Genomic DNA, 11,420 nt, shown 5'->3' with positions numbered 1-11,420 from the left:
CTGCCCCCTACTAGATCCGGTCCCGGATCGGGGGCTACCCCTTCATGATGTCTTGGTAGCAGCAGTAGGCTTCTTGGCCTGTTTACCCTTGTTCCAGCCTTGCACAGGCTTCCATGCAGGTTTGGGCTGGGCAGCGTTACCCTCTTGTCTAGAGTCTGTAGAGTTAGAAGTCGGTCCGTTCCTGAAATTGCGAAAGGAGCGAAAATTAGACTTGTTCTTAGCCTTGAAAGGCCTATCTTGTGGGAGGGCATGGCCCTTACCCCCAGTGATGTCTGAAATAATCTCCTTCAATTCCGGCCCAAAAAGGGTCTTACCTTTGAAAGGAATATTAAGTAATTTAGTCTTGGACGACACATCTGCCGACCAAGATTTTAGCCAAAGCGCCCTAAGCGCCGCTAATTTCGTTATTTGAAAAGCGGCATCCAGTATAAAGGAATTAGCTAACTTAAGTGCGTGAATTCTGTCCATGACTTCTTCATATGAAGTCTCCTTCTGGAACAAGGTTTCTAATTCCTCGAACCAAAAATACGCCGCTGAGGTGACAGTAATAATGCACGTAACTGGTTGAAGAATGAAGCCTTGCTGAACAAAAATCTTTTTAAGCAATCCTTCCATTTTTTTATCCATAGGATCTTTGAAAGCGCAGCTGTCCTCTATAGGAATAGTTGTGCTCTTCGCTAACGTTGAAACTGCTCCCTCTACCTTCGGGACCATCTGCCATGTGTCCCTTCTGGGGTCTACAATGGGAAACATTTTCTTAAATATAGGAGGTGGGGCAAAGGGTATACCCGGCTTCTCCCATTCCTTATTCACTATGTCCGCTACCCTCTTGGGTATTGGAAAGGCGTCTGCGTGCACTGGAACCTCTAAGAATTTGTCCAATTTGCACAACTTCTCTGGGATTACCATAGAATCACAGTCATCAAGAGTAGCTAATACCTCCTTAAGCAGGGCGCGGAGATGTTCTAGCTTAAATTTAAATGCTACTATATCAGGTTCTGCCTGTTGAGAAATTTTTCCTGAGTCAGAAATTTCTCCCTCAGACAGCCCCTCCCTCACAGCCAATTCCGATTGATGTGAGGGTAAAATAGATAAGGCATCGTCAGCGTATAATTGTTCATCCTTTTTATCTGTATTTAAAACTGAACAATCACGCTTTCTCTGAAATGCTGGCAGTTTGGATAAAAGATTTGCTATAGAATTATCCACTACTGCTGTTAATTGCTGCATAGAAACAAGCATTGGCGCGTCAGAAGGTATCGCCTGCGCGGGCAAAGCTGGTGTAGACACAGAAGGAGAGGATGTAGAACTATCCCCACTACCTTCATTAGATGAATCATCTTGGGCAACTTTATTAAATGTGACAGCACTGTCCTTACTTTGTTTGGATGCTATGGCACAATTATCACATACACTCGAAGGGGGAACCACATTGGCCTCTATACACACACAACATAGGTTATCTGATGGCACAGACATGTTAAACAGCTTTAGGCAGGCTATTAATGCACTAAAAACGATTTTAAGCAAAACCGTTACTGTCTCTTTAAATAGTAAAATGACACACTTTATTTCTGAAAGTTGAAAAAACTATGAAGGCAATATCCGAATTTTATAAAATTTATACCCCAGTGTCTTAATGCTTTGAAAGTATTGCACACCAAAAATAAAGACTCTAGACCCTTAAATAAGCAAACCGGAGCTAATTGTTCAAATTAACCAGTTTTACACACTACAGTCCCTGCTACAGCCTTTGCTGTAGCTTTTACCTTCCTTAGGGGTTATCCAACACAGAAATAAGCCTTCCGAAGTCTGTTTCTGAGACACAGGACCCTCTCACATGAAGCTGCATGCACTGCCTTTAAAATTAACTGCGCAACTGAGGCGCGAAAATGAGGCCTCCTCCCTCAGCATACTAGAGTGAAGGGGCCTTCCTGACTAGATTAGGCGTCTAATACAATGCCCGATCTAATTAAAACGTTCCCAAGTGTATATATGTTCACAAAACATTTCAAATGCTATAAAAATGTGATATAAGTCAATCGATTTGGCCCACAACAGTGTCTACCAGCACAAAGCCCAAAAAAAGTAAGCCTGTTATCTGTTACTGAGTTTTAAGAAAATGGCTTACCGTTTCCCTGAGGGGAAAAATGACAGTCTTCTAGCAATAGCATGTGTTGTTAGAAAGGAGACTAGTCATACCTGGAGCAGATGAGTCTGCAAACTGTTACCCCCAACTGAAGTTCTCTGGTTTCAACAGCCCTGCGTGGTAACAGCAATGGATTCTAGTTACTATCGGGCCCCCAGATGTTAGTGTGCCTTAGGCTTAGGCTTTATCTTGAGCGCTAACATTTCACTTTGAACTTGTAATATGGAAGTAAAAATGGGAGCTCTATGGATTGTGCTCTTATGATATTCGTGTACCATAGTGCTACCATTTTTGCACTTCATTTGTAATCTTGGCTTCTAATGGCACCAGCTTGGCCATGCTCTTGCAGGTTTATTTGGAATAAATAAGTTTTGATCTAAACATAAGTCACTCATTAAAACAATAATTTCACATGCTGAGAAATAGGTATAGACCCTTTGTAAAGAGCAATGTGCTCTTTGTTTTTTTATAAATATTAATAAAGCTGTTTGTGCACAATCCTTCCTCTACTAGAGGATTCCTTAGTTCATGCATGTTAATTTTCTATGTATCCCTCCCCATTCAACAATACTTTGTCATGAAAATGGTCAATACCTAGTTTATTTTCAGTATTTCTTTTTGTCCTTGTTGATTAGAGACAATCATCAATGATAAGATTAGTTTTTACATGCTATTGTTTTCAGAGGGATGTAATAAGGGCTAGATTACAAGTGGAGAGCTAATTTATCCTGCGCCTTTAAATGGGCAAATTTGCACATTTGAGGGAGCGCAATAAATAACCAGCCAGATCTCTGGTTAATTTTATAAATGTGTCCCAAATGCCCCCAAAATACAATGTAAAAAAGTAGCATTTTTTTAATAAAAGAAAAATGTACTTAGCAGTTTCTTGGGGCTAAAATCAGCGGCTGTGGGGTGTTAGAAAACAAATGGCACTAAAAAGTACCTTTACATTGCAGTCTATGTCAACTGTGTGTTCCCTGTAAATATATATGTATATGCTTATACACAAATATATTTATGTGTTTATATGTGTATATATACATATATTGACACATAAATATATATGTATATAATCATATACATAAAATTGCTGAGCTACTTACCCCCTTCGCTGCGCTGAAGTTCTGATGCCGTCTCTGAAGGCATCAGAACGAGGCTCCCATAGTAGCCTATGGAAGCCCTCTCTTGTGAGCTCAATTCTTCCCAGCAATGCGAAATCGAGCTCGTGTTCGCATTGCTGTCAACTTGTAATACCAGCACTGGTATTACTCAGTGAAGCGCAAATATAGCTAAATGTATTGATAATTAAAATGTTGTGTTATTGCTAGCATTAAAAAAATAACAACCCTTGTATTACTTGTTGTTCTGTATAGCAAATCTTTATTTTAGTGAAATTTTAGTTGTAACACTGTTCTTAATACCCAGGATATTTTTGATATTTAAATTCACTTTTAGTAAATATGATTTTCAGCATTAATTATCAATGCCGTGAGGTCTGTGCTTAGTAAGATTTTTCCATTTTCTTCAAAAGAATAATCAGGACTTCGTAGTTGTTCCATTACAAACATTTTTTGGTTATCTGTGGCCGTTCCGTTAAAATTGCATGTTTCTGTCAGCATATCCAATAAAAGTTGTCCATTTCTGTTTCCTTCAATAAAGCATTCAGTTACATCCAGATATGACTGAATGTTGTAGCTTTCATATTGAATTCCTTGTGAGTCAAGAATTTGTGTGATATCACCAGAACATATATTTATGGGAAGCTCACTCTTTGACAAATGAGAGCTACAAGCATCATAAAAACGGATCCATCCACTTTTTTCTGTAAATAATAAATACATAAATAATAATAACAACAACAATAAAATAAAAACAACATTTATGCTTACCTTATAAATGTATTTATTCCAGATATGGTGAGTCCATGGCTTGAGTAATTACTGTTGGGGAATATCACTCCTGGCCAGCAGGAGGAGGCAAAGAGCACTCCCTTACCCACAACCCCCAGTCCTTCGACCGAAGGGAAATAGAGAAAAAGGACTAACACAAGGTGTAGAGATGCCTGAGGTAATAGTCAAAAGAACAACTGTCTTAAAATAAAGGGTGTGGCCGTGGACTCACCATATCCGGAAAGAAAGAAATTTATCAGGTAAGCATATATTTTGTTTTTCTTTCCTAAGATAGGGTGAGTCCACGACTTGAGTAATTACTGTTGGGAAACAATACCCAAGCTAGAGGACACAGATACATAGGGAGGGACAAGACAGGCAGTCCTAAACAGAAGGCACCACTGCTTGAAGAACCTTTCTCCCAAAAGAAGCCTCTGCCGAGGCAAAATTATAAAATTTGGAAAAATGTGGAAAAAGTATGTAGAGAAGACCAAGTTAAGTTGCAGCCTTGCAAATTTGTTCCACAGAAGCTTTATTTTTGAAAGCCCAAGAAGAGGAAACAGCTCTTGTGGAATGAGCTGTAATTCTCTCAGGAGGCTGCTGTCCAGCACTCTAATAAGCCAAACAAATTATACTTTGTAACCAAAAAGAAAGAGTAGTAGTAGTAGCTCTCTGACCTTTACGTTTCCTTGGAAGAAGAAGGATTAGGACACAGAGAGGGAACAACAGTACAGTTTCCTGATTGATATTTCCATTAGAAACAACCTTAGGTAGGAAACCTAACTTAGTACGAAGAACCACCTTATCGGTATAAATAATAAGATAAGGGGAATCACACTGCAGAGCTGAGAGTTCAGAGACTCTTTGAGCAGAAGAGATAGCAACAAGAAACAAAACCTTCTAAGATAACAACTTAATGCCTATGGATTGAAATGACTCAAACAGAGCCAGCTGTAAAACTTTAAGAACAAGTTTAAGGCTCCAAGGAGGAACAAAAGACTTAAAGACATGCCTGATTTTGACCAAGGCCTGACAAAAAGATTGCACATCTGGCACATCCGCCAAATGTTTATGTAGTAAAACTGATAAAGCAGAAATCTGACCCTTCAAGGTACTGACTGACAATCCCATTTCCATGCTTTCCTAAAGAAAATATAACATTCTAGGAATTCTAATTCTACGCCATATCTTATGGTAAATTTTTTTAGTAACAGGCTTGCAAGCCTGAATCATGGTCTCAATGGCCGACTCAGAAAAACCACGCTTAGACAGAATTAAGCGTTCATTCTCCAAGAAGTCAGCTTCAGAGAAATGAGATTTGGATGAAGGAAGGGATCCTGAATTAGGAGGTCTTTTCTCAGAGGTAGTCTCCAAGGTGGGAGAGATAACATCTCCACTAGGTCTGCAAACCAGATCCTGCAAGGCCATGCAGGGGCTATTAGAATCCCCGAAGCCTTCTCCTGTTTGATACAAGCAATGACTCGTGGAAGGAGAGCAAAAGGAGGAAACAGGTATGTCAACCTGAAAACCCAAGGAACAGCCAGAACATCTATCAGAATGGCCTGCGGATCTCTTGACCTTGAACCGTACCTTGGAAGCTTGGCGTTCTGACTGAACGCCATCAGATCTATTCTCCGGCACCCCCCATTTGAGGACTAAGCTGGAAAACACCTCGGGATGGAGTTCCCACTCCCCGGGATGAAAAATCTGTCTGCTCAGAAAATCCGCTTCCCAGTTGTCTACTCCTGGAATGTGGATGGCAGATAGACAGCAATTGTGGATCTCTGCCCACTGAAGAATCCGAGTAACCATCTTCATGGCTAAGGAACTCCGAGTTCCTTCCTGGTGATTGAAGTAAGCCACAGAGGTAATGTTGTCTGACTGGAACCTGATAAACTGGGCTGAGGACAACTGAGGCCATGCCAATAGAGCATTGTAAATCACCCTCAACTCCAAGATGTTGATGGGAAGAGCAGACTCCTCCTGAGTCCAAAGGCCCTGAGCTTTAAACGAGTTCCAGTCTGCTCCCCAGCCCAGAAGACTGGCGTCCGTGGTCACGATCACCCAAGAAGGTCTCCGAAAGCATGTGCCCTGAGACAGATGTTCCTGAGAAATCCCCCACGGGAGAGAGTCCCTTGATGACAGATCTAACTTTGTGCATGCACAACTGGAGAGCTCTCAAATGGAATTGAGCAAAAGGAATGATGTCCATGGAAGTCACCATCAGACTAAATACCTCCATACATTGAGCCACTGAAGGATAAGCAGTAGCCTGAAGAGAGAGGCAAGAGGAAATGATTTTGTATTTTTTGACTGCTTTCAGAAAAATCTTCATCAATAGAGAATCTATTATGGTCCCTAAGAACACTACTCTTGTAGCAGGGGAAATAAACCTTTTTTACAGATTCACATTCCATCCGTGGGAACAAAGAAAAGACAACAATATCTCTGTGTGAGATTTTGCTTGTTGAAAAGATGGTGCCTAAACCAATATGTGATCCAGGTAGGGTGCCAAAGCAATTCCATGAGAATGGATCACTGCCAAAGAGCCCCCAGAACATTTGAAAAAATTCTGGGAGCCATGGCTAGACCAAATGGAAGGGCCACAAACGGAAATGTTTTTCCATAAAGGCAAATCTCAGGAATCTGTGATGGTCCCTGTGAATAGGAACATAAAGATATGCATCCTTTAGGTCTATGATTGTCATGAACTGACCCTCTTGTACTAAAGGAAGAATGGAGGGTATAGTTTCCATCTTGAAGGATGGAACTTAAGAAACTTGTTTAGACACTTCAGGCCTAGAATGGGATGGAAAATTCCCTCTTTTTTGGGAACCACAAATAGGTTGGAGTAGAACCCAAGACCCTGTTCCTGCACTGGAACTGGAACTATCATTTCCAGGGAGGAAAGATGTTGTATACATTTCAAAAACGCCTCTCTCTTTATCTGGTTTACAGATAATCTTGAGAGATGCCTCTGGGAGGAAAAGTCTTGAATTCCAATTTGTAACCCTGGCATATTATGTCCACAGTCCAGGTGTCTGGGACATGTCGTATCCAAGCTTGAGAGAACTGAGAAAGTCTGCCCCCACCTGATCTGATCCTGGATCGGGGCAAGCCTTTCATGCTGATTTGGAATCAGCTGTGGGTTTCTTTGATTGTTTCCCCTTGTTCCAAGACTGATTGGGTTTCCAAGAAGACTTGGATTGTTCCTGCTTGGAAGAAGAAGGGGAAGGCTTTCCTCTGAAGTTACAAAAGGAACGAAAACTACTCTGACAGTCTTTAGCTCTATTCTACTCTTGAGGGGGAAAAGACCCTTTTCCACCAGTAATATCAGAGATAATGTATGCCAAACCGGGTCTAAACAAGGTTTTGCCCTTGTAATAAATCACCAGATGTTTGACTTTAGAGAAAATGTCCGCAGACCAGGATTTCAATCATAATGCCCTGCGGGCTAGATCAGTGAATCTAGAAGTTTTAGCTCCTAGTCTAACAACCTGTAAAATTGCATCTGCAAAAAAGGAATTGGCCAATTTAAGAGCTTTAATCCTATCTTGAATTTAATCCAAGGAAGTCTATACTTGAAGAGAATCAGACAAGGCATTGAACCAATTTGATGCCGCACTAATCATGGTAGCAATACACACTGCAGGTCCCCAGCTAAAATTATGTGAGAAAAGTTAAGAAAAAAACATTTAACAAACATCAAATAAACAACTTTTTCCTCAGAAACGTTATGAAGTAAAGCCGGTCATGTGACCGCAACCGCAAAGCTGAAATTACTAATGCGACACAGAGAGGCACTACTTTCTGGTACACTGAGTACCAGAAATAACCGTTTTTTCAAACCTGACAGTTTAAAATGTTGCATTGTTTTATTTTAAAGCAAAGGGGAAATGAATAAGATGCTGAAATAGAAAATTCAGCCTTACTTTCAGTTTAAACTTGTATTGTTTTATCAAGTAAATATGTGTCAGAAAATAAAGCCTAATAAAAACATTTTACCCTTTCTTTTTAAAAGAGTTTAAATGTTAGTCTCACACATGCTACAGTGCCTGCTTCATGTCCCAGTGTAACCCATACAACAGGATTATCTATGTCCCAATAAAAAAGCGGTGTCTTTTAATTTGTTAAGTGCATGGTCTCCCCAACTGGAAGAAAAAGCACTTACCTGCTCCACTGTCCAGCATGTAGACAGTTACAAGGTATAAGAGGACACAGTTCCTCACAGAGACCGTTGAAAAAGAAAGAACAGAGTAGCCAACTTTGGCTTTCTAAACTAGGGCAGCAATTTTTAGGAAAACGCAGTAAGTACCTCTACAAGTTCCTAACTGCTTTAAAGCCACCACTACCCGACTGGAAGGAATGACGTGGAAAACTTGCTTGTAGATCAAATCAAATTTTTTCTTCAGACACCTAAATTTCACCTCCTCCATGCACCGAAGGCAAAATGAATGACTGGGGGTTGTGGGTAAGGGAGTGATACTTGGCAGTTTAACTGTGGTGCTCTTCGCCTTCTCCTGCTGGCCAGCAGTGATATTCCCCAACAGTAATTACTCAAGCCGTGGACTCACCATATCTTAGGAAAGAAATACATTTGTAAAGGGCCATGAAACCTATTTTTTTTCTTTCTTTCTTTCATGATTCAAATAGAGCATACTATTTTAAACAACTTTCTAATGTATGTCTATTATCTAATTTGTTTCGTTCTCTTTGTATCTTTTGTTAAAAAGTATACCTAGGTAGGCTCAGAAACTGCTGATTGGTGGCTGCACATTTATGCTTCTTGTCATTGGCTTTCAGCTAGCTCCCAGTAGTACATTTACTACTCCTTCAACAAAGGATACAAGAAAAACTAACAACTGAAGTTGTATGATTTATATGAATCACAAAAACAATGTTGGGTTTTATGTCCCTTTAATTTGCCTATAGTTATGCAAACATAATGAACAATTTCAGAATAAAAAGTTTTAATAAATATGAATTCAAGGGTGTTTAGTGAAGGTAACTGTTGTATGTTATTGTACAGAAAATCTTTTCAACCCAAAACAGTTTTTATCAAACTTACTGTTTATTCTCTAATTAAACCCCCAAAAAATTATTGCATGATTCAGAAAGAAATATCAATTTTAAACAACTTTCCAATTTACTTCTAGTATTTATTTTGCTTCCTTCTCTTGTTATCCTTTTCTGAAAAGTTTATCTAGGTAAGCTCAGGAGCAGCAAAGAACCTAAGTTCTAGATGCTGATTTGTGGCAGCATATATATACCGATTGTCATTGGCTCACCCATGTGTTAGTTAGAAAACAGTAGTGTATTGCTGCTCCTTTAACAAATGATACCAAGAGAATGAAGCAAATTTGATAATAGAAGTAAACTGGAAAGTTGTTAAATATTGTATGTTCTACCTAACTCATGAAAGGAAAATTTGGGCCTAGATTTAGAGTTTGGCGTTAGCCGTGAAAACCAGCGTTAGAGGCTCCTAACGCTGGTTTTAGGCTACCGCCGGTATTTGGAGTCACTCAAAATAGGGTCTAACGCTCACTTTCCAGCCGCGACTTTTCCATACCGCAGATCCCCTTACGTCAATTGCGTATCCTATCTTTTCAATGGGATTTTTCTAACTCCGGTATTTAGAGTCGTTTCTGAAGTGAGCGTTAGACATCTAACAACAAAACTTCAGCCGCAAGAAAAAAGTCAGTAGTTAAGAGCTTTCTGGGCTAACGCCAGTTTATAAAGCTCTTAACTACTGTGCTCTAAAGTACACTAACACCCATAAACTACCTATGTACCCCTAAACCGAGGTCCCCCCACATCGGCGACACTCGAAAAAATGTTTTAACCCCTAATCTGCCGACCGCCACCTACGTTATCCTTATGAACCCCTAATCTGCTGCCCCTAACACCGCCGACCCCTGTATTATATTTATTAACCCCTAATTTGCCCCCCTCAACGTCGCCTCCACCTGCCTACACTTATTAACCCCTAATCTGCCGACCGGACCTGAGCGCTACTATAATAAAGTTATTAACCCATAATCCGCCTCACTAACCCTATCATAAATAGTATTAACCCCTAATCTGCCCTCCCTAACATCGCCGACACCTAACTTCAATTATTAACCCCTAATCTGCTGACCGAATCTCCCCGCTATTCTAATAAATGTATTAACCCCTAAAGCTAAGTCTAACCCTAATACTAACACCCCCCTAAGTTAAATATAATTTAAATCTAACGAAATTAATTAACTCTTATTAAATAAATTATTCCTATTTAAAGCTAAATACTTACCTGTAAAATAAATCCTAATATAGCTACAATATAAATTATAATTATATTATAGCTATTTTAGGATTTATATTTATTTTACAGGTAACTTTGTATTTATTTTAACCAGGTACAATAGCTATTAAATAGTTAAGAACTATTTAATAGCTAAAATAGTTAAAATAATTACAAATTTACCTGTAAAAGAAATCCTAACCTAAGTTACAAATAAACCTAACACTAGACTATCAATAAATTAATTAAATAAACTACCTACAATTACCTACAATTAACCTAACACTACACTATCAATAAATTAATTAAATACAATTGCTACAAATAAATACAATTAAATAAACTAGCTAAAGTACAAAAAATAAAAAAGAACTAAGTTACAAAAAATAAAAAAATATTTACAAACATAAGAAAAATATTACAACAATTTTAAACTAATTACACCTACTCTAAGCCCCCTAATAAAATAACAAAGCCCCCCAAAATAAAAAAATGCCCTACCCTATTCTAAATTACTAAAGTTCAAAGCTCTTTTACCTTACCAGCCCTGAACAGGGCCCTTTGCGGGGCATGCCCCAAGAAATTCAGCTCTTTTGCCTGTAAAAAAAAACATACAATACCCCCCCCAACATTACAACCCTCCACCCACATACCCCTAATCTAGCCCAAACCCCCCTTAAATAAACCTAACACTAAGCACCTGAAGATCATCCTACCTTGTCTTCACCATACCAGGTTCACCGATCGGTCCAGAAGAGCTCCTCCGATGTCCTGATCCAAGCCCAAGCGGGGGGCTGAAGAGGTCCATGATCCGGCTGAAGTCTTCATCCAAGCGGGCCAGAAGAGGTCTTCCATCCGATTGAAGTCTTCATCCAAGCGGCATCCATCCGGAGCGAAGCTGCAGCATCCTGAAGACCTCCACCGCGGAACATCCATCCTGGCCGACGACTGAACGATGAATGACGGTTCCTTTAAATGACGTCATCCAAGATGGCGTCCCTCGAATTCCGATTGGCTGATAGGATTCTATCAGCCAATCGGAATTAAGGTAGGAATATTCTGATTGGCTGATGGAATCAGCCAATCAGAATCAAGTTCA

At 39.7% G+C, this 11,420-nt stretch overlaps 1 protein-coding gene across 1 annotated transcript in view; it reads right to left on the bottom strand.

The window, feature by feature from the left end:
* Positions 1-3,506: 3,506 nt before the first annotated feature.
* LOC128645335 (histamine N-methyltransferase-like) overlaps positions 3,507-11,420 on the bottom strand; it is a 96,113-nt gene continuing 88,199 nt past the window's right edge. The window contains exon 7 of the mRNA XM_053698258.1: positions 3,507-3,971. Within this exon, the coding sequence (XP_053554233.1) occupies positions 3,601-3,971 (371 nt within the window). The 3' untranslated portion in view covers positions 3,507-3,600. The remainder of the gene's footprint in view (positions 3,972-11,420) is intronic.

This window comes from Bombina bombina, chromosome 1 (assembly GCF_027579735.1).
Source record: "Bombina bombina isolate aBomBom1 chromosome 1, aBomBom1.pri, whole genome shotgun sequence".
NCBI lineage: Eukaryota > Metazoa > Chordata > Amphibia > Anura > Bombinatoridae > Bombina > Bombina bombina.
Note: the sequence above shows the minus strand (reverse complement) of the source record. Positions and strands in the feature narration are given on the sequence as shown.